Source organism: Saimiri boliviensis, chromosome 20 (genome assembly GCF_048565385.1).
Source record: "Saimiri boliviensis isolate mSaiBol1 chromosome 20, mSaiBol1.pri, whole genome shotgun sequence".
Lineage (NCBI taxonomy): Eukaryota > Metazoa > Chordata > Mammalia > Primates > Cebidae > Saimiri > Saimiri boliviensis.
Window position 1 is genome coordinate 13,443,812 of NC_133468.1, and position 24,351 is coordinate 13,468,162.

General features: G+C 41.0%; 1 protein-coding gene across 1 annotated transcript in view; it reads right to left on the bottom strand.

Moving 5' to 3' along the window:
• Positions 1–24,351, bottom strand: part of DOCK2 (dedicator of cytokinesis 2) — a 427,333-nt gene that overhangs the window by 227,020 nt on the left and 175,962 nt on the right. The window contains 1 exon segment of the mRNA XM_003936169.4: positions 11,860–11,955. Coding sequence (XP_003936218.2) covers positions 11,860–11,955 — 96 coding nt within the window.

Genomic DNA, 24,351 nt, shown 5'->3' on the forward strand with positions numbered 1-24,351 from the left:
CATCCCCATTTTCTAGAAGAATAAATAGAGGCTTAGGGGGAGATAAGTAATCTGTCAGAGTCCACAGGTAGGAGGTGGTGAAGGCTGGAGTTCTTTCAAGGTCTGACAAACTTGGGAGCCTGAGCTCTCAACTCCGATGCCAGACAGCAAGTTGCAATTTAAATGTCACCTCCTCTCTGTAACTTTTTCTGATCATCCCCCGCCACTGCCGTGGAATTAGTCACTCCATCCTCCAAGTACCCACAGCATGTTGTAAAGGCTGCCACTTTTCATGTCATATCAACATTTCTTTTGTCAATCTCTCATGCTCATCTCCACCAGAAAGAAAGTCCTGGGGAGAGAGAATGGTCATTTCCATCTCTGAAACTCTCCAAGGGCTTCTCAAGTTGCCTGAGATTCTGTAAATGCTTTTGTATATGTTTCTTGAATGAATTAGGAGACTGTATGAAAATGGAGAATATATAATAATGACCAGCCTGGCCAACATGGTGAAACCCCATCTCTACTAAAAATATAAAAATTAGCAGGGTGTGGTGGTAGACACCTGTAATCCTAGTTACTTGAGAGGCTGAGGCATGAGAATCCCTTTAACCTGAAAAGCAGAGGTTGCAGTGAGCTGAGGTCATGCCACCACACACCAGCCTGGGCAAAACAGTGAGGCTCTGTCTCAAAAAAAAGTTTCAGTAAATTTGACTGTCTCATTAATTCCTATTTTTAAAGAAATTGTATTAAATTTATTTTTCCTGATTATAAAAGGAAAGCAAAATGATTTTTTAAAAAGTAAAACTCCCAATAAGAACACATGGACACAGGGAGGGGCGCATCACACACTGCGGTCTGTCGGGGGGAAAGAGGGGAGGGACAGTGGCGGGTGGGGAGTTGGGGAAAGATAGCATGGGGAGAAATGCCAGATATAGGTGATGGAGAGGAAGGCAGCAAATCACACTGCCATGTGTGTACCTATGCAACAATCTTGCATATTCTTCACATGTAGCCCAAAACCTAAAATGCAATTTTTTTTAAAAAAAAGTAAAACTCCAGAAATGTGCAAGTCATGTGTCCTTTAAGTAGAAGATACTAACACAATCTGAGCCTTAGAACATGTTCTGAGCTCTGGGAGATCAAGGCCCTCTGATGAGGAGCCATATTTCTTTCCCCTCCATGAACTTCAGTTTCCTCGATGACTTTATTGTTATTATTGTTGTTGTCATTGTTGTTGTTGCTTCATTCCTGCACCCCTCTCTCTGTATAAAATTCACAGAATAGTCTTGTGTTATTAAAAATCACCATAAATATCACTTAATGGCTGCAAAAATGCATCACTGCATGAATGTAGCATAAATCTAGAAAAATGGGTTCTGATTTTGAAGGATCATTGGACAGAATTGACTCCTTTGAGTCACTTAAGATCAATGCCCTGGAAAGGGGTGATGGGGCTGAGATTTGTGGAAAGCCTATTTCATTAGCAATTGTTCCAACACGGTTTTCCCAGGGGCAGTATATTAGTCCATTTTCACACTGCTTAGAAAGACATACCTGAGACTGGACAATTTACAAAAGAAAGAGGTTTATTAGACTTACAGTTCCACTTGGCTGGGGAGGCCTCACGATCATGGCAGAATGTGAAAGTCACATCTCACATGGTGGCAGACAAAAGAGGAGAGCTTGTGCAGGGAAACTCTCCTTTTTAGAGTCATCGGATCTCATGAGACTTATTCATTATTAGGAGAACAGTACAGGAAAGACCTGCCCCTGTGATTCACTTACCTCCCACCAGGTCCCTCCCACAATATATGGGAATTCAAGATGAGATCTGGGTGGGGACACAGCCAAACCATAGCAGGCATTGTCAAATCCTCAACAACACCCCCAGGGAAGGATATTCATGATGGGATTTCTCCTTCCAGTGTGGTTCCAGGCCTTCACAGAAGACACGGGGTGCCTCATAGAGGCTTCTTCATAGCCCAGCCATAGCGACAGCTGGATATTACTTCTCAAATTCAGAAAAGATCTCCAGACAGGGCGGTAAAACAGTTTGTAATCTTATTCCTGACATCTGTGTCAAAGTAGGGAGAAGACAGCCCACAAGGGAAATAATAATAGCTATTAATTACCAAGGGTCTACTATATGTTAAGCCTTGTATGGTGAGCTTCACACAGGTTTTAACTGGGTCTTTACCATAAGCTTGGCAGGTAATGACCATTACTAGCCCAACTTTACAGAGAAGCAAAATGAGAATCTGCACAGTGAAGAGACTTTCTAGCTGTGGAACGAGGAGGCCTCCTCCCTCCTTGAGGAAAGGAGGACACTGGCTCCCGGCCTGTCAACTCCTTTCAGGCAGCATACCTTGTCCCCAATTCCACAGCACTTAGAAAGCAATGTCAGGGGTAGAGGTACTCGCCAATGCCCAAATGGCAGATATGCTGTTTCTCAAGTTCTCCAAGAACAAGAAAAAGCTGGCCTCTCTTTCAGTGCCAGGAAACAGGACAAGAGATACAGTGGAATCTTACCTTTAATAACACACTTAAAATCACTTGTCCCAAATCAGATTTGTCTAGCTCCACTAACAGAAGCTGAAAGGCACCAAGATATCTGGAGGTAATTTTATTAGGATTTGATGACAGACTAGTCATTCTGTGTGACTGCATTTCCCAGCACTTGCTGAATAATTACAAAACTGTTTCTCTGTCTCTTTGTCTCTCTGTCTCTCTTTCTCTCGCTCGGTGCTGACAGCTGCAGATACCTCTCTCTCCCTCTCTCTCTCTCTCTCTATCTATCTCTATCTCTCTCTCTCTCTCTCTCTGTGCTGATAGCTGTAGTACCTGTGTGGCCAGTAAAGTCCCCAGCTTGGCCAGCAGCTTCTCCAGGGCCTGTAGAAACATGAGGCATGTTGATACGGTTTTGCTGTCCCCACCTAAATCTCATTTCAAATTGTAATCCCCAAAATCCCCAGTTGTTGAGGGAGGGACCTAGTGGGAGGTGATTGATCATGGGGGCTGTTCTCACACTGCTGAGTGACTTCTCACAAGATCTGATGGTTTTATGAAGGGGTTCTTCTCTCTTCTCTCTTTCCTGCCACCATGTAAAATGTGCCTGCATCCCTTTCCACCATGATTGTAAGATTTCTGAGGCCTCCCCAGCCATGAGAAACTGTGAGTCAATTAAACCTCTTTCCTTTATAAATTACCCAATCTTGGGCAGTTCTTTATAGCAGTGTGAAAATGGACTAATACACATGTGTACTGAATCAAATGAAACTTATATGGCGGCAGCAGCAGCAGCAGCAACGGCAGCAGTGACATCATCATCATTATCCAGGAGCCCTCCCTACTCATATCAAAGGTCTGCTCCATAGGACACAGCAGGGAGAATGCAGTAGCTAGCTTAACAAATTGAACAACCTCATATTTCCTCTTAATTCTCATTTCTGCAGCAGCTAATCATGGGACAGAAGAAAGATTTGGAGAATGAAGCATGCTCTTTCATGCCCCAGCTCTCACATTTTAGTTTGCCTGAAAGAATTCTGCCACACAGAACTAGTAAGATATTTCGGAATTTTATATTTAAAAAAATCTTTACAGGAAAGACTGTCATGAAACAAAACTTTATTCACCTTATTATTGAAATTGAACTTTGTAAAGTTTGTCATTAATTTTTTCCTTCAATTAGTTTTTTCTTTCCATTAATTCACTGCCGTAGCTTGGACTGAGTATCTGCTACGCACCATGCCCTGGATAGAAGGATGGATGGAAAGATAAAAGGATGTGGTCCTTTCCTGCATGGGTGTTACTTTACTGTGAAACAGATATGTAAAGAGAAAATTCCAATACATGTAGTAATGTTGTAACTGAAACAAGGACAAAGAACAACCAGAAAGACAGTCTAACAGAATGACAAGAGTTTTGCAGACCACAAGAAGGGATAGGGCAAGAAATGTTCTTCCCACTTAAAATGCACCAAGACTTCCTCTCCACCCATTAAAGTTTTTTGTGACAATCAAGAACCAGTTCCAGTTCAGTGAAGTCTACACTGATAAATGACTTCTGTCCAGACATGCTACAGATCCTTTGAAAGTTGAGATATTAATCCATGTTTTGCATATATATTTTAGGCCTATTATGCCCTGGTCTCTGTTTACCAAAGTCCTTATTAAGGAAATGCTTCCCCTGCCAAAAAACTTGCACACATCGCTATTACCACATTAAGCTGCAACCAAGCTGCCCTAAGCTCATGATACCACCTTTTGGCTACAAACTATCATTTCTCGTGTTTTCTACTATTTTCTTTCTTAACTTGATTCTCTCTCTCTCTCTGAGGAAGCTATGGATCTTGGCTTCCTCCTTCCCAGGCTTGCAATGCTGGCAAGGTGCTGGAGCCCTCTAACAGACATTTCCTCTTTGAGAGGAGATATTAATTATTGCCAGCCTCACTGATTAAATTAGATAATGCCCTTAAAGTGCTTGGTACCACCTTGGTCACACAAATGCTCCACAAATGTGAACTGTTAATCCTAACAGCACATTCTGTGAAAGGGACTTTTCCGCTCCCCACTCCTGCTCTTTTTCCACTCAGGCCAGTTATCCAGCAAGAACTCTTTCTCCTCTCTTACTCTCCAAGTCTAATCATAACATAAAGGTCACAGTAATAACACTTGCATGTTGAGAAGAAGAATGATGGTTTGTGTGGAAATAAAAGTAGACAGTAAAAATCTTGAATTCACTTAGTAGGTGTGAATGTCAACAATTGTCAACATTGTCCTGAGGGCCAGGGACACCCATAAGAGATGGTCATGGCTAGACTCAGGCTAGCAGCCTCGGTGGGAGGGAGGCATTTAGAGTTGAAAGGTCTTTAGGGACCAGGATGAACAGTGCCTGGAGATGAGCTAAAGACGGAAGGAGAAGGAAAAAGACACTTTGACTCCAGAACCATTTGGAATCTCCATGCCAGCCTTGTCCTCTTCTGTTAAGCCTGCTATTTCATAAGTACCAACACTCACATAAACAAAACGTTCTTTTTCTATGTTTATAGCTTTTGTGGTTTAATTACCAGAATGTAGAAGATCAATCCTCAACATATCATTGTCATCACAAAACCACCAAAAATTCTGTGCCATTTTATATGTTTCTGAAAGTTGCCACATAGATCATCTCATTAGATTCCATGATTCCAGGCAAGGTGGCAGCCGAGTTTAAGGTGCTTATTATTATCCTTCAAATATTTGATTCCTAAAGAATAACCTTGGTTATTCATAACGTAGGACTGTATAATATGCTATTTAAGGGGAGCGACTCCAAAACAGTGCTCCCTGGGTTCACATCCTAGTTCTTACGCTAACAAGCTGTGTGGTTATAGGCAAGTTACATAACCTGTCTGTGTCTCAGTTATCTCAGATGTAAAATAGGAGCACCTGATGCAGGTCAAGTAAGGTAAAACACATCAGGTGCTTAGCTATTTGCCTAGCATACAGGATACGTGCTCCATTAAATGATAACTTTATTATAAATATTATTTTTCAACACGGCTCAGGGGCACTGAGTGAAGGCCAAGAGCTAACTAACCACTCCTGGCTGGGAACCATGCATCCTCGTGTCCTAGGCTGTCCTCCCTCCTGCTTGCCGTGGACTGGGGCTGGGAGGAGTTTGTACTGTCCTGCTATAGTCCATGGCTCAGTCTCTGGGCTCATGGTCTGGCTCAGAGTGATTGCTTAGGTAGGTCATTTCCAATTTGGTGTCCCAGGAGTGAAAAGTAAAGTCAGAGCTTCAAAGCACAGTCTCTCATGACACAGATGCCTTCCGGAGTCTCCAGCACTATTAAGAGGTGAAGCAGCAGAGGACGGGGTGACCTCCAATTTCCTTTTTCTTTTTCTTTTTGAACAAACTACTCTGTATTTCTGGAGCTGGTATGATGCCAAGCATTTACCTTTATTTAATCACTCAATAGACTCCTCTGTGAAAACCGGGGTAATTAGGCCCAAAATATATCACCCAGAGGCTTATTTTAAATACCTGAAATAAAGGCGAGATCCCAATTTCAACAAAATCACACTGTTTTCCTTCCAAGAAGTTCTGGTAGTGTTCAAGTTCCCCGGTTGATTCTCCCTATGGGATTGTTTGTCCCCAGCACTAGGGTGGTAGAAGGCAGGGGACAGCCCCTTTAGAGCAGTCAGTAACAGGATGCATCAGCCAGGGAGGGTTCCTGGAACATGCCCTCACCATGTACAAACAAGCCTGGACATGTTTTCTCAAGCTGCTCCAATACCTGTGAGACAGGACAGTATCTTCCTGGAAGGGAACTGAGATGACTAGAGACATATGCACTCCAGTGTCCCTGGTTCACATCCTGCTTATTCCTACCAGCAGTGTAACTTTAGCCATGATGCTTTCATGGTCTGCTACTCAATCTGTTCCCCTAAACAATGGGAGCTAGCAATAACTGCCTACCTGTGTGTGAGGGCTCAAGATGCAATCCATTACACAGTAGGCATTTTGAGTGGCACTTAAAAAACATCTCTGAAATTACAATCTGTGTCACATTATAATTGGTAGCAAGTTTTTTTTCTTATGAATTCATAAAATCATGGGGCATCTTACATTTGATAAAATATGTCATGTAACCTGCGGAAATCATTCCCCAGGAAAGGCAAGCTCTCCAAGACTGTTTTTTCCATTACGCTTCTGCTTTTATACCACAGCTTTTTTGAAGGAACCAAGAATATGTACAAGAGAATGTTATTGATATAAGAGCTTTTGGACTGGGCCAGAAAAACACCAGTGGTTGCATAAATACATAATGTTTGCAAGTATCTTGCATATATCACTGTTCTCCAATCCCATGCCATAACAGACAGCACTAATCAATTCCCCAGTTCTTCCCACTGAGCCAACATGTAGGCTCTGCATCCTTCTCAACACAGTTCTACAGGCAGCCAGCCCCAATCGGGCAGGGCTGGCACATGAAACAAAATCTATTTTAGGTCTCCGATTCAGGAGCTTGGGAGATAGAAAAAGAGAATAGGAATCGTCAGCCAAGTCAGGAAATTCATATATAAGAAGATTTCAAATACAGTATAGTTTATTGCACCAAAAAAATAAAGTCTAGAGAGATTAAACTGGCATAAAGTAACCAGCCAATTATCTGGAGAAATAATGTAGAATTTTTTTCCTGTTCTCCCTGGTAAGGGAAAATATTATATCTAAATTTTCAACATCACTAATCATCAGGGAAATGCAAATTAAAACCACAATGAGATACCGCCTTACTCCTGCAAGAATGGCCATTATTAAAAAGTGAAAAAACAATAGATGTGGGCGTGAATGTTGGGAAAAGGGAACATTTATACACTGCTGTTGGGAATGTAAATTAGTACAACCTCTTTGGAAAACAGTATAGGGATTCCTTCCAGAGCTAAAAGTAGATCTACCATTCAATCTAGCAATCTCACTACTCGGTATCTACCCAAAGGAAAAGAAGTCATTATGTGAAAAAGACACTTGGACATGTATGTTTACAGCAGCACAAATCACAACTGTCAACATGTGGAACCAACCTATGTGCCCATCAGCTAATGAGTGGATCAAGAAAATGTGGGATATATGCACCATGGACTACTACTCAGCCATTAAAAGGAATGAAATAATGTCTTTTGCCACAACTTGGATGGAGCTGGAAGCCATTATTCTAAGTGAAGTAACACAAGATGAAAAACCAAAAACCGTACGTTCTCACTTATAAGTGGGAACTAAGCCATGAGTGTGCAAAGCATGCAGAGTAACAGAATGGACTCTAGAGACCCAGAAAGGGGAGGGTGGAAGGGAGGCTAGGAATAAATAAACCACATATTAAGTACAATGCCCACTACTCAGGTGATGGGTTCACTAAAATCTCAGAATTCACCACTATATAATTCATCCATGTAACAAAAAAAACACCTGAACCCCAAACCTTGAAATAAGTGTGTGTGTGTGTGCGTGTGTGTGTGTGTGTGTGTGTGTGTGTTTCTAAAACACCATGCACCCTTTCTCAGCACCGAAGCCAAACTCCTTAGGACTTAAGTAAATAAGAAGTTACCTGACAAATTGGACTGTGGCAAAGAGAGTATGAAAGGGTACTAGTCATGGAAAAGTCATTGCTTTTTGTTTTTGCAAAATTCCCTTTTGCTCACTTGTCACCAACAATTCATTGCCCAGGGGAGTGATCTACAGAAAATATATAATTCCAAATTTTTCTCAGGAATGGTCATTGCAAAGCGCTGAGCCCAAGAAACAATCCATCCTAGCCCCATGGTTCCTGTGATTATAATGGCTAGAACCTTTTATTGCAATGTTCCTACCCCTGAAAATAAGAAAAAAAATGTCACTAATCCCATATAAGAATGAGAGTTGCAACCAGCCATCCTATACCCATTTGGGGCCCTCTGGGGATTTCAAAAGTACTTGACATGTGTGGTGTTTACCACAAATATTGATTAATATTCCCAAGCAATGGAAACTAACCAATAAAAATCACATATGGAAAATTAAAAGTGACGGGTAAAATGGGATCTCTCCTCCTTGTCAAATTTCAATTCAAAATTAGATTGGGGCCTTTAGTGCTAAGACAGGGACTCTTGACCCCTGAGTAATTACTTTCCAACACCATTTTCTTTAATTTGGAGGAGATATTTCTATTTCAAGAATTGCTGGAAAGGCTCTTTCTATGAAAATGAAGCTATACCTTAAGAAAACCTTGTTTGTTGCTCCCTTTTATTTCAGGTACATTTCTGCTCCTAGTGAGGTATGCTTGCCACAGGCCTCTGGCTCTCCCCTCTCAGGACTCTTAGCATGGTAATTACACTAGCAAACTCCAGAGTCATTGAGACTAATGACACAGCTTGCAACTTACAACCTCTGCAAAGCTTCGGGGATGAGCCAGAAAGTCTGAACAGGCAATTCCTTACTCCCTGAAATGTGGATTCGCATATTTAGAAAACATATTTGTTGAATAAGGAAAAGCAATCTGACGGGAAAGCACATACAAGAATATGAAGGTAGGAAATGACAGCATTTTCAGGGAGTATTTCACTAATTCACTCATTTCATTTCATTAGTGCCTTCATTTGCTCAACAAACAGGTAGACACCGCATGCCAGGAACTCTGCTGGGTGTTTAGCATAAAACAGTGAGTAAAACAGAGAGACTGACCTGGTGGGGGGAGTTCCACAAAATGTGGGGGGAGCCTACAAATAGAGAATCACTCTTCAATGTCGTAAGCACAATGAGCACAGTGATCTAAGCATGTACAGGGCCTTGGAGAACATGGCGTAAGGGATAGAGGCAGGGTAGCTTGTCCAGCCCCAAGTGGGGAGGGAGTCGGGACAGGTGGGCTGAAAGCAGCAGGACTTGGTGCCTGACTGGAAGCGGCAGACAGGTGAGAGAGAGAGAGGGGCAAGGGTAGCTGGAATCTAGGAGGGCAGTCCCATAAACTGAGGTCCTGAATTCAGGTGGAGTGTGGAGTGGCCTTCAGGGAGCTGACAATGTGTGTGTTTGGGGCACAGTGCGTTTGAGATGCCCGAGAGACATCACATCAGAACAGGTCTGATTTTCTTCAGGGCACAGACCACACCTAACTCATTTCTGAGTCTTTGTGCTGAGTATCTAAGAGGTTCTCATAAACTGCTGAAGGAATACATAAATGAATACTAGGCATAAGAAGCACACATGCAAATGCTTATCCTGTATTATATGATTTAATTTACACAGAAACTCTGTGAGGAAGATCTATTATTACTCCATTTATTTCATAAATAGGCACAAGCTTTAAAGTCTTACAGTCTAAGACAGGAACTGTGACAAGTTCACAGATAAAAATTACTCAAAGCAAAAAAAGAGGCAGAGTGCATGAAAATGTGCTCAATATCATTCATCATTGGGGAAATGAAAATTAAAACCACAGTGACATACCATTAGGATTGCTATAATCCAAAGGATTGACAATACTTAGAGTTGGTGGGAATGTGGGTAAACAAAACCTCAAACATTGCTGGTGGGAATATGAAGTGGTACAGCCACACAGTGCGATGGGTCACCCACTGGGTTACTTAGGGGCGTATGTCCTCTGCTTATCTTTAAAGGCTGGGCAGTGAGCCGAGGCCAAGGTGCCTAGCCGAAGAGCAAGTGTCCCTGAGAACCCAAACATCCCAGAAGGTAACTAAGAATATACCAAGGAAAAGAGCCCCGTCGCACCCACATAGTAGGCAAAGCACCAGAAAATTAGCTTAAAAGCAGCTTAGGGATGGGAGACAGTGCTGATCTCTAAAGCTGTCCTGCCGCCATCCAAGAGTACCTCATATGTAAGTCGTAATAAACTTATTTACTCGCCAAACTGAACTAGTCTGAGTCATTCTTTAATCTCTTGATTCCCTTTTAGTTTCAGGGAACGTTTTTTAAACATAGGGTACCCTATATTCTGCATCCCTGAAGCGAGATTATAGTATATTGCACCCCTAAGCCTGGCTCACACTGTATCAGTGTAAAGCAGGAATGCCAGGGTGGCTTTCTGAAGAGAACCCAGCTGTTTGAAAGTCACAAAGTGTTTAAAAACATTATTTTTTTTAAATGAACTGCTAACACTTAAATATCAGAAAATTTCACATAAAACATGGAAATTTTCAGTTTCTCTTGAAACATTGGGAATTCTAGCAACTATATGGCACAATCCCATGTGGGATCCCATCTCATCCTCTTTTAAACATTAGAGTCCCCGCCTGGTACACATCATGCATTTACTCATTCGGAAGTATTTTTTGAGCACCTGCGATGTGCCAAGTGCTGTTGTAGGACCTAGAGACACAGCAATGACAAAACAGAAAAATATGCTTACTTTCCTGGATCTCATATTCTCATGATGATAGCCAGACAATAACCAAATAAGATAATATGTATTTCTGATTATAAGTAATGAGAAAAATAAAGAAGGTAAGTATGATTTTTAGAGTATGGAGAGGAGCTGAGAATTGTAGACAGGATGTTCAGGGAAGGGAAGCCGCTATGATCAGGTGATATCTGACTCAAAGAAAGGGAAACAGCACATCCATCATGTTTTTTATGTGGGAGAAACATATAAGTGAAGGAGCATGGGGCAGGGGCATTTCAGGCCTGGCAATGGTTTGGATTTTATTCTGAGTGAGATGGAAAACCACTGGCAGGTTTGAGCAGAGGAGTGACATAGTTGGGCATATTCATTTATGTTGGTGACTGGCCCCAGTAAGCATCTGAATTTTTAGTCCTTGGTTTAAAACACTATGGGCAGACGTTAAAGAGTTCAAGCTGGGTTCTGTGTCTAGAGAAGGAAAATGATCAGATAATGGGGCAGAAATTTCCTGATCTTCAGAACATAGTATTTATGCAGACGAATAGCTCAAAATGTAGCAATAAACTTGAATAACTGGCATCTTTCGGCAGAGTTAACACACAATAAAGTCCCTTAGGAAACCAAGCTCACAGGACCCTGAGACTGGGTACCACTTGAATGTAGGCCAGAGGAAAAGGTTCCTAGCAGACATGCATCTGGGATGTTCCAACTTGTTCACTTATGAAAAACTGCTCTCTCTTCTCTATCTTCAGCAGTGATAGTCCACCTTTACTGGTGTACTCAACTTAGCACTGGTACACTCAACTAGACAAGTCGTAAGCCTTATTTTATTTCAACTACTTGAGCTAATTCTCACATCCTCACAACTCAGATTGGAAAAATCTGATCCTTGTACTCCAAAACAAAGCAATGATCAATGCTGGGAGTTCGATGTGATCTGCCCTTCCAGAAAATCCATTTGTAGTTGCTGAAGAGTTTGCAACATTTGACAAAAAAAATAATCTACTCACGATCAGAACATGATCCCGGCCCATGGTGATGACTGTCCGGTTCACTGTCCGCAGCAGCTGGACCATGATCTCCTGGATGTGGTGATAGGTGAAGGCCTGTAACACAGTCAGAGACATCTGTGTGATAACCAGGACACTGTATCTGCACAATTGGGCAAAGGACACAGACAAGAGCGGTCAGACATGGTGATCTTCAACACCATCACCAACACCACCACTGCCATTATCATTATCATCATCATCGCCGTCGTCATATCTCCATTGCCATCACCACCTGCACTGGGCATAAGAAATTCCACTAGTAACCTTAAATATAAGTTAAGATGGCTTAACTTATACTTTGGAATCAGGAACTTTGGAGGTAGAATACTAACTCTGACAAGAGTTAGTACTGCATTGGTTAAGTTATTATATGATTTGGATCTGTGTCCCTGGTAAAATCTCATGTCAAATCATAATCTCCAATATTGGAGGTGGGGCCTGGTAGAAGGTGATTGGATCATGGGTGTGGATTCTTATGGTTTAACACCATCCCCCTCGATGCTATCATCATGACAGTGAGTTCTCATGAGATGTGGTTGTTGAAAAGCGTGTGGCAACTTCCTCCTCCTTTCTGTTCCTCCAGCTCTGGCCACGTGAAGATACCTACTTCTGCTTTGCCTTCTGCCATGAATAAAAGTTTCCCAAGTCCTCCCCAGAAGCCCCGCAGATGCCAGTTATCATGCTTCCTATATAGTTTGTAGAATCGTGAGCCAAGTAAACCTTTCTTCTTTATAAATTACCCAGTCTCAGGTATTTCTTTTTAACAGTGCAAGAACAGGCCAACACAGTTACATTAACTTTTCTAATCTTTGGTTTCTTCATCTGTCTAATAGGATCTAAGCTAGAATAAGGAGGAAATTTAATGCAGGGAATTGGTTATACAGGTAACAGAAATCCCAACACACCAAACAAGGTAACCTAGAGTCAGCCACAGCAGGAAACCACTGTTACCTCAAGGCTAGAAGGACAAATCAAGGAGGCAGTGTTTCTGGAGCCCCAGGACTGGGGTTATAAAATAGAAACTAGGGTTACATAATGGTAACCACACAGTGCTTGTATACTAGAAGTCACATTATCTACCTCGGGTGGAAATTTACAGTGAGTCAGGTTGTAACAGGTATTGGGTTGTGCCCACTTTCAGTACAGGTCCCTAAACTTTCTGTAGGATTTGCTGATCCTTTCTGAGCTTTTGCTGTAGTCGGCAAGGGTTTCAAGCATATTCACCTAGTATATCTTGGATCGTTTCACCAGCAGCGTAGCATTTAGGCACAGAGTTGCATACTATGCATACACGAGGATGGCCATGGCCAAGTGGAAAGGCCTTGAGATCTTAAGTTCAGAAGCTCTGGGTCTGAGGTTCAATGTTGTACTTGCCAGCTGTGCAACCTCACTTACCACTTAACTTCTCTGAGCTTCAATTATCTCATCTACAAAAATGTGGAATGTTCTCTCAAGGCTGATGCACAAATGGCATGTGCAATTCTGGAAAAACATATGCCCGGGTCCTCTGCTGGAGGTGCTGTAGCCTGAGACAGAGCCTGGCCATCAGCAATTTCTGAATTTTAGGTGTGTTATTGTGATGGTTGAGAACCACGATGTGACATGCCGTTAAGCTCTGGAGATGGGGGCTTGGGAACAACAGCCTTGTGTCTCCAGGACCTAGCCAGAGCTTAACATAAAGAAAGTGCTAAATCGATGGTGGCTGAAAACGTGGATGACCACTTATGCTCATTTACAAGAACATCAGCAAGCTTTACTGCATTAAACTTAAGCATGGTTTTGTCACTTAATGTGAGGAATTGCAGGGAGTTTGTTATACAGTGAAAGGGAAGTAGATTTGCAGTTGGGGTAGGGCCAGAAAAAGAAAGGAAATGTGCTTATTAAAAAATCGCCTCCCCTCCCAATGACTTTCAGTGACTTTTGGCATCCAAAGATGAATAACGCAGAGCTTTCTCTTTCCACCTCAGACTCACTTACTTGTCACTTTGGCTACTGCCAGACTCTCTAGCCCTGTGAAGCTACCAACAGAACCTCTGCCAACGAGGTTTTGTTAGAGTGTTTTACAGAAAAAAGTTCCCTTGCTTTATCAAGTGCAGCCAGACCTCAGTCTCTGCTGGAGACTGACTGGTGTCTCCCTACCAACAGGCCCTTTCTACTCCTGAGGCTCAAGGGCAGGGAAGACAGATCTCCCCTTATTTCTGGCCCAAAGGTGAACCTCTTTTCTGATTTCCTTCTCCTTTATTTCTCCAAGCCATGGTTTAACAGCATCACCCCTGATTTATAATCTCCTATTTCTTATATTACGTGAACATGATGTTCATGGTTATAACAACAACCACAGCTGACAGTCTTTAGTGCTTCCTAAATGCCCGGCACTCTGCTAAACACTTGACCTCCTCTCACATCAAGATAAGCAACATTACTCTCTCCATTGTTCAGATGAAGAAACTGAAGCCAGAGTGGTTAAGTAACTTGTCTAGGGTCATCCAGTAAGGAAGTAAGGGAGAAGGGATTCAACCCAGCAGCCCGTCTCCAGAGTATTCTCCTTACCCAAACTTACCCAGGCAGACTGGAACACGATGACAGATTTCTCGTGGCTACTCGGAGGTTTCATCCTCCTCCTTCCATCTTAAGAAGAACAGACCCTGCCTTTGATTGGATCAACTTCGAACTCCTTCAGTGACTTTTGATCTTTTCTCTGCCTTTTATAAAATCTTCAATGCTACGTCTTTCTATTCCCTTATCTTCTCTGCATTCCTTTGCAAATTCATCAAATTTATATAATGGTTTTCATTTTGAGGCTGTTTTTTTCCAGGACTACATCTCTTCCCTTGTGAATAGAGATATGAAAACTCCCTTTCTTGACCTCCTGCTCCTTGCTTCTTTTAAATAGACATTTCTTCTTAGTCCAAAGAGCAGCAATTAGACTGCTCAGGAAGTTTGGTATTTAAAAGTAGAAAACTGTCAAATTCAATTCATTTCACTCTGAAAACTCCCAGTACCGGGAGGTTGTATAGCAGAATGTTTTGAGAGTAGTCATACTTGAGTTTGAATCCCCATTCTGCTCATTTGAGCTGGGTGACCTTGGGCAAATTGCTTTTCCTCTCTGAGTTTCTGTTTCTTTGTTTATAATATGTGGCAAATAATAGTAACTTCAAGATTACTCGTTTGAGGAATAAATAAGGTAATGCAGGTAAAGCCCTCGATACCGGGGGTTGGAACACAGCAAGCTCTCAGTAAGTGGTGGCTGCAACTCACATTCCCCTTGGTTTGCATCCATACTCTGGCTGGGCTTGCAGATTCCCAGCACGTAGCAGAAAGGGCTGTACAAGGCAATGTATAATCTAAACTCTGGGTGATATCGAAATGTCACCCAAAGAATGTATGGCATATATGCAAATGGAAAACTTTCAGGATGATGAACCTGTACTAAGCAGTAAAAGTGCAGTCACAAATCACCCACTGTTAATTGCTCCAGTGCCAGGCAAGTGGAGGGAGACTCTAGGAAAATATCTTCTGGGCTCAAACTAAACGGTGGCTTGTAATTGAAATGACAAAATCAGTCTTCCCATTATGGCCTTGGCAAAGAAATTAATCCATCCAACCTAAACACACTGCAAATTGTAGTGATTTTTTTCTTTTAATAATTATAGGCTATGGTATCTGGAAGGGACTTTAAATGAAGTCTTATGCAGAGCCTACTACATAACACAGCAGAAGGTGAGCTGGGAGTGGATGGGGACCAGGCGGGGTTGGGGGCTAAGGAAGCTAAGCACTATCTTCTTGACTCACTCTTGGCCCTAGGCCAGTCCTAGGACTTTGCAGAATGCAATACAAAACTACTGATCTCCTGCTACATTTCTAGAATAACAGAGCACACCAAATATGAGAATATTTTAAGTAACAATGGACGCAGCATTTCATAACACTAATTATATGAAAAATGCAGCATTTTTTTTTCATTTTTCTTTCAACACTTCTCATGATACCAAGTAGAAAAATCTCCTTTTTGTGATTATATGTTTTTAACACCTCTTTAGTTCTTGTAAAGCCCCTTTTCTAACAAAGAGAAAAGTCTTTGGAGGCAGACTTTGGAGGAAGGTCAGAGCAGGCAGCAAAGAGCATCTACTAGAACTTAATAACATTGTTTTGTTTTATTGTGTTTATTTTCTAAAGTTGGCTGTACTTATGGCAAGTGTGCAAGAAAAACCTCCAAAACTTGGAAATAAAGCAAAATTAGGTTTGCATGACTTTTTTTTAATAGAACATTTGGAAAAACCCTACCAAAGTTCCTTTTACCCTCTCTGGAATATAACTTTGTTTGATTAACCATCCACAACTGATTAGAAACTAGAAATTTTATAACCTTGCAGAGTTAGTAGTTAACTTCCAGAAAAATGATTAAATGTAATGTTTGTGGCTTTGCTAAAACTCAGTTTTATTGCTCTGTATAAAATCTACCTGTTTTATATCTAATGACAATTTTATACAAACATCTCTCACAAAAAAAAATCAAGAAACATGAATACTTTTAAACTAGGTTTTTGTTGTTCAGCTTGTTCTCTGGTTTATCAGTTAAATAAAACTTTGACGTGCTCAGTGTCTAATTACACTGGATGATATTTTTAATAATTTGAGAAATCTACTTTTATACAAATGATGCTACTTACAGTTTTGGTATAAAACTTTATTTTTATCAAAGTTATAAATGTATATAGTTCTAAAAATTCTCCAAGCTTCATTTAAAAACAAAACAGGCAGGGCACAGTGGTTCATGCCTATAATCCCAGTATTTTGGGAGACCGAGGCAGGGAGATTGCTTGAGCCCAGGAGTTCAAGACCAGCCTGGACAACATGTTGAAATCCCATCTCTACTAAGCATATAAAAAATTAGCCTGGCATAGCGATGCATGCTTATAGTCCCAGCTACTGGGTAGGCTGAGGCAGGCTTGTACCCAGGAAGTTGAGCTGCAGTGAGCTGTGATCACACCACTGCACTCCAGGCTGGGTGGAGGCGTGAGACCCTGTCTCAAAAAAGAGAAAAACATCAAACCCCAAAACAAACAAACAAACTACAGCAGTCTCTAACGATCCCTTTGCTAGCGCAACTTTTGTATCCCTTTAAGCTGTTGTAATTGTTATTTTGGCATTTATGAACATGACACCAATAACATGCTTATATGTTACTTCTCATTTAAGCATTTCGTTTCACTTTTTGGCATTGTCTATTAACTGTCCACCATAAAAAGCAAACACTGTGGTTGGGCACAGTGATTCATGCCAGTAATCCCAGCACGTTTGGGATTGAGGTTAGAATGAGCAGAGGTTACACTATTGCACTCCAGCCTGGGCAACAGAGCGAGACTCCACCTCAAAAAAATAAATAAATAAAAAATAAAAAAATACAAGCATTTCGCTTTTCCTCCCCTGTCCCATCAGGCTCATGCATCCTTCCCATTTCTCCTTCCTCCCATATACTTGTGGTATAATTTTGCTTTGATCAATATTTATTAAAGTATTTCGAATATGCAAATACCATTCTCATCCAAGTTGTAAACTATGATGGATTCCCATTTCTCTCAGACTCCTCATTTCCTGCCCTCCCGCTCCAAGAAAAAGCAATTTGGAAAAATCCAAGATTCCTTTTAGTTCTCTGAATGTTTAGTTTTTTTAAATACTAGCTCTCAATTTACAATGGTCTCTTCTGCTATTTTTCAAAGTTCTCTCTGCCTATTTTCTAAAGTTTGCTTTACCTCACAGAGTCTGTGTCCTCCAAGTCGCTTTGCTTCTGTTTGCTTGTTGTGCACTCTCTCTTCTACATGAGCATTGCTCCTTAGTTCTCTTTAATCCTTGGGGCTATGGTCTCATTTCAGTGTGTGTGATGCTAAAGTGATCACCAACTGAGCATATGAGTAGGGCCTGTGGTCTGTGAGCTTACTGCAGGGTGATCTGGTTGGGACACTTAGGTGGAGAGATGCCAGTATCAATCTATGCAAGTCTTTCTTCCTGGACTTCTTGGATTTCACAAATAAGAATTGTCTGATCCCTGCGTGATGGGTTAAGGCCTGGCCACCAGCACTCTAGGAACCGAGTGGGAGGGAACTGCTGGAGGTTTTGGCCTCCAGGATGCATACTTTGATTGAAATCTGCTTTTGAATAAGGTATGGCTGCCCTCAATTTTGTCTGGCATCTCCTAGGCCAGATGTCCTCTCTTTTTTCTTCTTTTTCTTCTTTATTGAATGCACCTTCAATGACTCAGCTGCATGGAGCCAGACTGTTTCTGGAACAGGTTCTCAACTGATCCTCCTTATCTGAGCTCCTTTCCATCACCCTGACTTGCAGGGGTGCCTGGTGCTACCATTTCCCAAAACTGTGTTTTAGCTGGGATGAGTCCTCAGGGTCCTCCACTGCTGGCTTATGAAATACTTTCCTCAGGTCTGCTAAGTCATGTAATAACTTTCCATATGATCCCTATCTTTCTTTCGAAGAAATCCTTTTACTTTTTTTTAGGAGGTTTTCAAGAGGGAGGAATTAGGTAGCTATTTTAATTTACCATCTTTATAGGGAATTCTACCCTAAACTTTCCATGTTTAAATATTTAGAAGTGAGGTGATTTCATTAAAAATATTAAACCTACACTTGATAGTGATATATTTTAAAAAATATTATTGTGTCATGTAAATGTCTAAGGTTTCAAAAAGAGAGTGCAAACCCTAATTTCACAGAAAGAAAAACTTCAGCTGTAGGAAGGGGTTTGCATAAGGTAATATGACCAGTGACATGTGACAGGAAATGTTGTCAGAGGTAGAATAAAGGACTTATTCTAATGAACATTGTGGGGGCCACTGCTTCCTTCACTCCAGCACACAGGCAGCCTTGGCCCTGTGTTCATGCAAAGGACAATCTCACCTCCTCCACCTGCTTTGTCTTTAGGCCTTTTCAATACAAAGATGAAGATCACAAGGTCACAGCTACAGAGTGAAATCCAAAGGCCTACTTTATTTCTTTTAAGCAAAAGAGAAATAATGTATATTCTTATAGTAAAAACAGCTACAATCTATGGCTACTACTATTTTGTTTTGTTTTTTTCCATTCTGTGTTCTAGGAAAGAGACCTTTTCCATTTCTTTCTTATCTTGAAGGTACCACAAACCTAGAAAGAAAATATCTAACTTTGAAAAATAGTAACAGCTATCCTCTACAGTAGGGTCACACACACTCTCTCCCTCTGGCTCCTAGAGGGAATGTGATTTTTGCATGCATTCTAGGTTTAGTGCTGTCTTCTTTCTTCCTATTTTAACTGGTTTCTATCCTGAAATATTTTACTGCATGGACATCTCATTGCATGAAGCAAGCCTCAGAGGAAGCCAGGGACAGAGACAGCACAGCAAAGGGAAGGCAGGGTCAACATGGTGGGGTGGGTGGCATTGCTATATTCCATCACCTCTGCTTCTCCCCACCCACTGGGTGAGCCTCCCCACCCCATTTCCCAGGTGGGGCTTGGGAAATGCCTTCATGTTGTCATACACGTCTTACACTTTGTATTAGCCTTCTCTAGAAGACGAGGGTTGGTGTTGGTGGCAGAAGGACACATTAAAAAGAAAAGGAAGATGTGGGTTCTAATTCTGACACTGCTGTTAACACAAATTTCACAGTCTTATTATATGCTAGGAACTGTGCATATAGACTTGACATAAAACATGAAGTCCACTGAAGTCCCAGATACACAACTAGAGAATTAGAGAGGTTTAGTTAACTTGCCCAAGATTGTTCCATTCATAGATGACCAAACTTGAACCCAAGCTCATTTCTGCCTAATTAGGTGCTCCTTCCATGGTAAGAAGTGTAGTGTTGGCGGCACTACGGAATGGTGATTTTGGCCCTCTCCAACTTCTCTAGCAACTTCTTTCAGTATTATGAAAAGTGCTCTGCAAGAAAAGTTTCTCCTCGCACAGAGACTATGAAGTTGCCATTAACTATGCTCTTCCCTTGCTGGTCACTGACCTCAACCCATGTTGCCTCTCTGAGCCTCAAGTTTCTTCATCTGTATATTGGATGCACTGCCATCCGAAATATCAGAATTGTTTTGAGGAACCATAGCTAATTCCAACACTGCAAGCTAATATCTTTTAAGTTTTTACTACGTGACATATACTTTTCTAAGTATTTTACATACATTCACTTAAGGAATCTTGCAAGCACGTATAAAATGAGAGAAATACTTCTATGATTCCAGATTTGGAGATGAGTGAAGTGAAATACTTGGCTGTGGTCTGCTAACCCAAGTTTCAGCCCAGGCCTGCCTGACTCCAGTCCAGGCTTGTGACAGCCTCTGCCTCCACCTCTTCAGATCACATAAATGAATGGATGTGGCAGCACTTTGCAGATGATAAATCAATCTGTAAATCTGTCTGAAGAACATCATAAGACAAACAGTTGTGTGCACAGCTGCTTGTAGCATATTGCATTGTTTATAATATCTAAACACAGCAAGCAAGATAAATGTGGTCAAATCAGGAATCCTATTACGTACATGATGGCTTATTCCCAGAATGGAGGAGAAGGTAGATAGATCTTGACCTGAAAGTATATCCTTAATATGTTCAGTAAAAAGAGACTACAGAGCATCATATGTAATATAGACCTTTTTGTTTTGGAAAATGTATTTTCTAAGTCCAGAAAGTCTGCAAAAAAAAAAATGCATGGCAAACCATTAACAATGTTATCACTGAGTAGGAGGGAAGAGGGACAGAGGTGAAGTTAAAGGGATAATTTCCCTTGCTATGCTTTGTTGCAAATGTTCATAATCACCTATATAATAAAGAAAATAGAACACTTTCTCCGTTGGAAAGAAATGAAAGTCAGACTGCAATCCTAAGGAATCATGTCCATAGGAGACTGAGTGGATACATCCCAGTGATATGCACCCAGGAAGCCCTGTGTTCAGGGGTGTCAGGCTGCTGTGGGGATGGCTCTCCTCCTTCCCCACCCCCAGCAGGTCTCCCACCCCATGCTTGGCTACAGATGTAACCTTGGACTGGATCACTGTTGCCAATACTAAATGGACAGAATAGCACTGCAAAGTAACATGGACAGGCTAACATTCTTTTAAAAGGCACAATTATGAAACCAACTCATTGAGCAAAACATTGTTTTTATTTAGATCCTGTAAGTTGCTTTGCAAGGGTTTTTATTAAAATATACTGGAACCTGCAGGCTAGAGCAGAAAGGATTAAACCTCCCAAAGTCTGTAAGTTCAATATCTCAATGCCAATGAATAAAGGCTGGTTGGAGACACTTATGAAGATATGCCTCAGATATGCTTCACTTTACTATTTTGTTCTTCAAAACAGGAAAAATTTATGGGGTACAAAAAATATAAAGAACAAAGCTAACATCTGCTGAATTCTTACTATGTGCTGGGCAATGGGCTGTGTGCTTTGTGTTCGATATCTCAATGAGTCTTGACAAGAACCCCGGGGATAAGTATTACCCTATTTTAAGATGTAAAATTAGATTCATTCTAATTATTATTATCATTCAATATTTATTGAACACAATATATGCCAGCCATTATGATAAGTGCTTTACATGAGCCACCTCATTTAATTCATTGAATAACCTTATAAATCTGTTACCTTGATTCTTCCCATGTTACAAATGAGGAAATCTAAAGGTTTATGCAACTTATCCAGAGTCTCAGAACTGTAGGTGCTGGAACTGGATCTGCTCTCATGTCTTTTTGGTTGCAAGTCCCTTGCACTGTGTGCAGCTATTTATAGCAATATGGTATTATGTCTAAACCCAACATAACAAGCAGGATAAATCCCCAAATTAGGAATCCTATTATATAAATGCTGGCTTATCCACACAATAGAATAGGAGATAGCAGATATGCCCTGCCCAAGGAAACTGCATCTCCAGTCTACTTTCCAGGAAGAACAGGGTTATCTGCTTTTAGATCTTAAGTTATACCACTCAGCCTCTTTTCTTGAAGCTCTTTACACAAAGAAGCAGGCTCTAGACAACTTGATTTTTGAAGGCCCTCATCTCATATCATGCATCAAAGATATTAAAAAGAAAAAAACCTCCCCAAATAAATACAACGTAAATACAATTGCAAAATTATCAAGTTGTAGTTGACTAGCTAATACACTGTTCATTTTCTAAACTGTTACTTAAGCAATTATTTATTTCAACTTTGATATGTGTTTAATACTTTAATGTCAATTAACCAATATGCTGGGCCAATAAAGTGAAAGGCCCTGGGTTCTGTATGTACCCTGTCCTGATGTGCAAACTTTCAAAGCTTAAGTGAATGTTAAACTACATGAACAAGTGGCCCTGCAGCAATGGTCTCAGGTAAGGTTTCTACTGCAGAAAGGAGGGTATATGAGCTATTTGCAATATTGAGAAAAGCTTAACAGAAATTGCACATTCACTTATCTTCAGTATTACTGCATGGGCTAAGGAAAATGCCAAGGTTCCTTGTTTGAATGAGAACAAGATAAACTCTAGGTGGGCAACCTGTTTAACTCCACTGGTCAGAAAATCCTGAATGATATTTATATAGTATTAATTATTTTAAATGAGTAACAAAATTATTTAATGTTTAACGCATGCGGCTTGTTTGAGAGACAATGTATTTTTTGATAAGAAAAGGACTCCATGGTGGTGAAAAGCTTTGCAACTATTTATCCAGAAAGCCATCCCAGATATTGCTTCCACCCCTTCATTTCCCAACATCATGATCAGTTCCCTCCCTCTCTCCATGACTTCCCTCTCCTTCATCCCGCATCCAACGGCAAGCTAGTGTTTCTCATCTGTTTCTTTTTTTGCTTGATGCCTCTGGATCATCACCAGCCCTGAATGACAGCATTAAAATACTGGACTATAAGCTCCTCTCAGGTAGAAAGTCTTAACATATTCACTCCAATCTGCCCCCCTTACACTGTTAAACAAATAGATTGTGAATCACTGTTGTGTTCCTTGAGGACAGAGGTTAGGTCTGTGTCACTATTTTGTGTTCAACACCTCGCACAGGTACCTGTCACAGAATAAGTAACCGCCATGATTTTATTAAGCTGATGTAAGTTTCTTTTGATTAACTGATTAATTAGAAAGGTCAATAGGAGATGTCACATAACTGTTGCAGAGAGAAAGGAAAGGTTCTTAGAGGAGTGGGTGGAGCTAGAATAAAGAATCTGGAAGCTTCTGGGCACAGCTTTCTTCAATTGTACTGACAACACAGCTTGACCATATACAAAAGACTAAGGGGTTCTTTGACAGAGAAATGAGAGAAAACAAAAAATATATACAAACTGCTATCCTCCTTCCCACGGTGAAAATACCCTTAATCATCCCACCACCCTCCAGAGGGAGAACATAGACATCAGAAGCTCATTCAGTGAGGACTGATATAGTTTCCTCAGTGGGGTTTCCCTAAATCAAAACTCTCTATCCTCATTTTTCAAAATGGACTCTTCCCACAAATCCCTTCCACGTCAAGCAGGCACAAAACCAAGCTGGGAAGCCAATCTCATGAAACATACAGCATCCTGTGCCTCGGCCAGAATTCAGAGCCCACTATCACTGACCGGTCTGTTTAGGGATTAATTCTACCAGAAACTTTAGAAAAATTACTAGCAACAGGAGGTTTTAAAATCTCACCCTTGAACCTCTTTTCCTTTGCTAAGAAAGGACAGAGGACGTATGTCAATCTAAAATGCAACAGAATTGGCCAGAAAAGACCAACAGATCTAAGGAGTGAATTTGTATCCCGATAGACGCATGCAGTTACACAGACATCAGGGTTGCTTTTGTCAGTTCAGATTGGATACAATCAAAACCCTCCCCAGAAACCCATCTGTATAAATAAAAAATAAGCAAGAGACAATGTGTGCCCTTCTCCATGCTGTTGACAAAATCACTGCCTCCTAGAACAAGTGCTTTTCTCCTCATCTTGAGAAATATGGATTGTCACTCTCTCTCAATCCCACCCTCAACAGAGTATGTGACTCAGTTTTAATGTTGAAAAAGCATGTGTGTTGGTTTTTTTTGTTTGTTTGTTTTTTTACTGTTTTCCAATTATCACCAACACCAATGATTTCAACATTTTTAAAGTTCTACCACATTTCTCACACCATCATCCCAAGCTCTTCCTGGAAAGCTTAGGCTGTGTGCTCCCTCTCCTTCCACTAAATCTCTCAGATCCACCAATACAACTACAATAAATTTGGGCAAGGGAGAACTCCTTTATTTTCCTTGATTTATTCCAAATTTCCCAATCTGATCTACAGTTTCTGGTGGTGGATAGAAAGATGGCCACCTCATTTTCCAGTTTCTGTAACACACTCAGTGCCCCCACTTTTAATCCATAGCTCTGATCCTTCGCCAACAAGCTGGTGAATAGGAAAGCTGTTTCTATGGATGCTCAGTCACTTTCCATTCT